A 4,375-nucleotide genomic window follows, 5' to 3' on the forward strand; every position below is an offset into this window, starting at 1 on the left:
TTTTATACGAAGTTGAATGCTACCTGAGTTCATAGTTCTTTGTGTTAATCGCGCTTGCTCTTGCATACGAGTGCACGGATCTGTTGCTTATTTTTCAGATTTACAGCCAGTAATAACCAATATTCTTCTTCTGGGTGTTTAGAGAATATTGGTTATTACTGGCTGTAAATGCTGAAGTGTTTAGAAATAGAAACAAGGTTGTGTCATTACACATTTTTCTATAAGATTTCCAAATTTCCAAAAGGTTATGCTTCGTTTCTATCCATAGATCGCAAAACCAACCAATCAGCACGCTCAACGTCCCGCGACGTGGCCATTTCTGAGCGGGGGAGTATTTTGCCACTTTTTTGGACACTGTACTGGCGAAAACGCATTTTGTCGAGCATCTAACCTGACGTTGCCCACCAGCGCCGGAATCGTCCCTCGACTTCGATCGCTTCGCTGTGCCATCACGTCAACGATCTCATTTAACTCAATTGCTACATGTAGTATCCATTTACAGTAGCGTTGGCAGGACAACACCGTAAAATGCGGACTTGCCACTGGGGACTTGAGGTGTCTAGCGGAGATTGTGGTGGAAACGTCATGTTTGTGCATTCCAGAGCGCTCATCCCCCAACGCCTTTAACGCCTTTTAGTCCACATTCGGGACAATGGTGGCCAGTAGCTGCTTGCGTTGCAATGGGAGGGGGTTCTCGTCCGTCTTGACCGAGCTGCTCACTCTTCAATTTGGAGCGCAAGGCCCAACCACCAGAGCTCCGTCTCCAGATGCCTCGGTTTCACTGTCCAAGATCCGCGTACATTGCGTTGTTTATCATGGCGGCGGCGGCTGTGTCAGCAGAGACCAATAGTTCTGGATCGAGCTCCTCGTGTCTGATCTCGCAGTATCTCGACTCTGTCACGGGCGAGTGTGTCAACTACAAGAACCAGGGCGAAAAGGCTGGCACAGACTACGATCAAGCCATTGATTCCGGCAACACGGCGTGGATGCTGACTGCTAGTGCTCTGGTGATGATCATGACGCCTGGTGTTGCTTTCTTCTACGCTGGTCTGGCAGGTGAGGAGATGGCTTCCAACACAATCATGATGTCATTCGTGAGTATGGCAATGGTGACGATCCAGTTCTGGGCGTTCGGCTATTCGGCAGCTTTTGGTACGCACGGCATCTTCGGCTGGGCTGGATACAACCACGTGGGCAAGACGCCAAGTGGCACTTACGGCACGGGTATCCCACACATTGTGTACGCATTCTTCCAGACGCAATTCGCAGCTATCACCCCCGCCGAGTTGAGCGGAGGTATTGTGGGTCGCATGAAATTTGGCACGTATCTCATCTTTATCTTCCTTTGGACCTCAATCGTTTACGAGCCGTTGGTATATTGGATCTGGTCCCAGAAACTCGATCAAACGTGGAGTATTACGCCCCGAGGCTGGGAGGGCAGCATGGGAGCGCTTGACTTCGGCGGTGGCACTGTCATCCACGTGTCTGGTGGATTTGGTGCACTCGCCGCTGCTCTGATGGTGGGAAAGCGCTATAACCACGGGGAACCTGTGAAGCCACACAACGTACCGCTGGTTATGATCGGGTGCACGTTCCTTTGGTTTGGCTGGTTCGGATTTAACGGTGGATCGGGAGGTGCCGCTGATGGAATCGGTGCTACGGCTGCAATCAACACTCACCTGGCTGCCTCCGCTGGTTTCATAACCTGGGTATTGCTCGAGTATAGTATTTCGCGTAAGCTCGACCCGTGCGGTGCTGCCAGTGGAGCTGTGGCTGGTATGGCCACTATCACCCCCGGATCTGGATACGTGCTCCCGTGGGCAGCGATGATCTTCGGAATCGTCGGGGCCATTACCGGTTTCTTTGCCGTAAAACTCAAAAATCATCTGCGTTACGATGACACGTTGGATGTGTTTGCTATCCATGGTTGCGGTGGCTTCATGGGCGGCTTGTTGACTGGCCTCTTTGCCACGCCTGAGGTGAACCCAACCATCAAGGGTGGTGCCTTTTACGGACACGGCATGCAGTTCGTGTACCAATTGGTGGCCAACTCTGTAGCTGCGGCGTACGTGTTTTCTGCAACTCTGATCATACTTGTTATTCTCAAGTACACAGTCGGTCTTCGCATTAACGAAGAGAAGGAGGCACATGGCATCGATATTTCGTACCACGGCGGCCTCGCCTACGACTATAGTCACCATGGCGATCAAAGCGACCATGGACCGAAGACTGTGCAGTTTAAGCCCCCTGAGATGTCATTTGAGGCGGCGTTCATGAAGGCAGACCCAGCTGAGCAGGTTTAATTAAACCAGTGCGAGTAGTAATAAGTTCGTTCAAAACACAAAAAATAAGGTTGTTTTCATGTGCTCGTAAAATAAAAAAATAATGACTGATCGATCACCTGAAACTTCATGGACGTTTTTTTTCTTCATTTTTTTTTCATTTAATTAACTTGAAATGGGAATGGCCTGAAATGTGTTCTTGCCCGAAATACGTCCGGCACGGATATCAGTGATTCGGATATTTTAACGGGCTCGAACTCCTAGTTGATCGGAGGACAGAGTAGTTCCGGTTCGACGTCAGGGTCCGACTCGTCCTCTTTGACGTGTTCAGGTGGTGCTATCGAGCCTCATTCCCTATCGAGTTTAGATTCCACGCCTCAACTTACAACTTCTAAGCTGCTATGATTGTTGTAGGTGTAGCTCTCAGGCTTACTTCCTATAAAGTGACGATATCGTCAAAGAACATCGTCCCTTGCATCTACTGCTAACCCGGACTAGTTTCTAGTATCATGAACACAAATTTATTCGTTATAGCCTCAAAATAATGCACAAATTTACTTCGGCTTATTTGTTCAGCAGGTGTACGTAGAACTGCGTTCATCGTGACCAAGTAAAGTATCTTGCATGGACTGAATGATGATTCGCATGCGGTTCCCGACCAAGTCGAGGGTCGCCTTCTGGGTTTGAGTATTGGCTGCTGAAACGGGAGTTGCTTCTAACTTGTAGCAATTTCGTACCACGCATTTGTACTCAGGATTTGTCGGTGACGGCGAGATGACGGTCCAGTTGTTGTCTTGCAGCACAAGACCTGCACTCGGAAGGAACCACATTGCGGATCCGACTACAAAAATCTGGTCTCCCTCGTTGAATCGACGGAAGGCACTAACATTGTTGAGTATCTGTAGACCTTCTCGTCGAGACAACACGCCGGTCATGTTAAGAGGTCCTTGCATCGTCTTATCGACCTATTTCAAGAAACAATTGTTTAGAAGTGCCATCCACAAAAATAACCAAAATGGAGCAACGCTTACGTATCCGACGGAGTTGACAGCGTTCTTGCGGGTTGTAATGATGTAACTCCATAGCCAATCCCCCGTCTCATGAACAGAATATGTCATTGGAGTACTCGATGTTATCTCCATACAGTTAAGGAGGGGGGGGAAGTCTGGCAACGATAAGAGACCAGTGTGGACGTGTCCACGACAGAGAAAACCCTGGACTTCTCGTTATAGAGACTTTTTAGCTTGTTCACCAGCTCCTCCGTAATCTCCTCGCAGAAGTTCTGTTGGAAGAGTGGAATCGGGTCGAGGCTTCGTGTTGCGGAGAAAGTTCACGTCCTTTTCCTGTAAATAATTTGGTTAGCATTTGAGACCTCACTGTAACTGTTCCGGGGCGGACCGTACATTGATAGCGTTAGTTTTGACGAGCACTTGGAGGACGGAAGATCGGACACTATCTTGATCTGCCATGATCGCCTTGAGCTCACAATTGATACGCTCTGCGATTTGTCGCTGCTCGCAAGCAACGGCAGCCACGCTTCGCCAATTAATCATATGTTGTCGTTGGATTCCGGAAGAGAGGGCCGATGCATTCTTGATGTGCTCTTGACGTCTGCGCTTCAACTGAGCGAGTTGAGCGGTCAGGACTTTTGCTTCGATGCGAAGTTTTCGGGTTTCAGCTCTCTTGCGACGTTGCAACCCCGTCGAGTATGGCACTCGTTCACGCTCATGGTTGATGATAGTTCGAGTTGGCTTTTTGGGTAGAGTCTTGGTTTCAAGGTGTTTCATTTCGTTAGCTGACTCACTATTGGTGAAATCGATGTCGAGTGTATCGAGAAATTCGAATATTGCGGACAATCTCGGCATCTCAGACTCGGAGAACGATGAGGTGTTCATGGAAAAGTATTTTGCTTAATGACTGGATCATTACCCTGACATCGCAGCCGATTACGTCTGTTGATACACTGCATAGTGTTGGGATTATGTAGTTGGGATGTTGACGCGCCGCATCACCCCCATGGCAATCAGCACGACAATTTTGAATGTGTAATCAATAGTGGTTGTCAGAGTTGCTTTCAGATAGAATTTCAGATG

At 48.7% G+C, this 4,375-nt stretch overlaps 3 protein-coding genes across 3 annotated transcripts; 1 reads left to right on the top strand and 2 right to left on the bottom strand.

Moving 5' to 3' along the window:
- Nucleotides 1–356: 356 nt before the first annotated feature.
- Nucleotides 357–2,404, top strand: PPTG_07925 (hypothetical protein). The gene has a single exon (XM_008902301.1). The coding sequence runs from the start codon at nt 768–770 to the stop codon at nt 2,301–2,303; it is 1,536 nt and encodes a 511-aa protein (XP_008900549.1). The 5' UTR covers nt 357–767; the 3' UTR covers nt 2,304–2,404.
- A 450-nt stretch (nt 2,405–2,854) lies between these two features.
- PPTG_07926 (hypothetical protein) lies at nt 2,855–3,424 on the bottom strand (the record flags this gene model as incomplete). Its single annotated transcript, XM_008902302.1, has 2 exons — nt 2,855–3,247; nt 3,314–3,424. The coding sequence occupies 2 exons, from the start codon at nt 3,422–3,424 to the stop codon at nt 2,855–2,857; spliced, it is 504 nt and encodes a 167-aa protein (XP_008900550.1).
- Nucleotides 3,425–3,508: 84 nt separating this feature from the next.
- PPTG_07927 (hypothetical protein) lies at nt 3,509–4,069 on the bottom strand (the record flags this gene model as incomplete). The annotated part of the gene is made up of 2 exons (XM_008902303.1): nt 3,509–3,625; nt 3,686–4,069. 2 exons carry the CDS (start codon nt 4,067–4,069, stop codon nt 3,509–3,511), a joined length of 501 nt encoding a protein of 166 aa, XP_008900551.1.
- Between the last annotated feature and the right edge of the window lie 306 nt (nt 4,070–4,375).

The sequence above is a fragment of the Phytophthora parasitica genome (genome assembly GCF_000247585.1).
Source record: "Phytophthora parasitica INRA-310 unplaced genomic scaffold supercont2.13, whole genome shotgun sequence".
Taxonomy (NCBI): domain Eukaryota; phylum Oomycota; class Peronosporomycetes; order Peronosporales; family Peronosporaceae; genus Phytophthora; species Phytophthora nicotianae.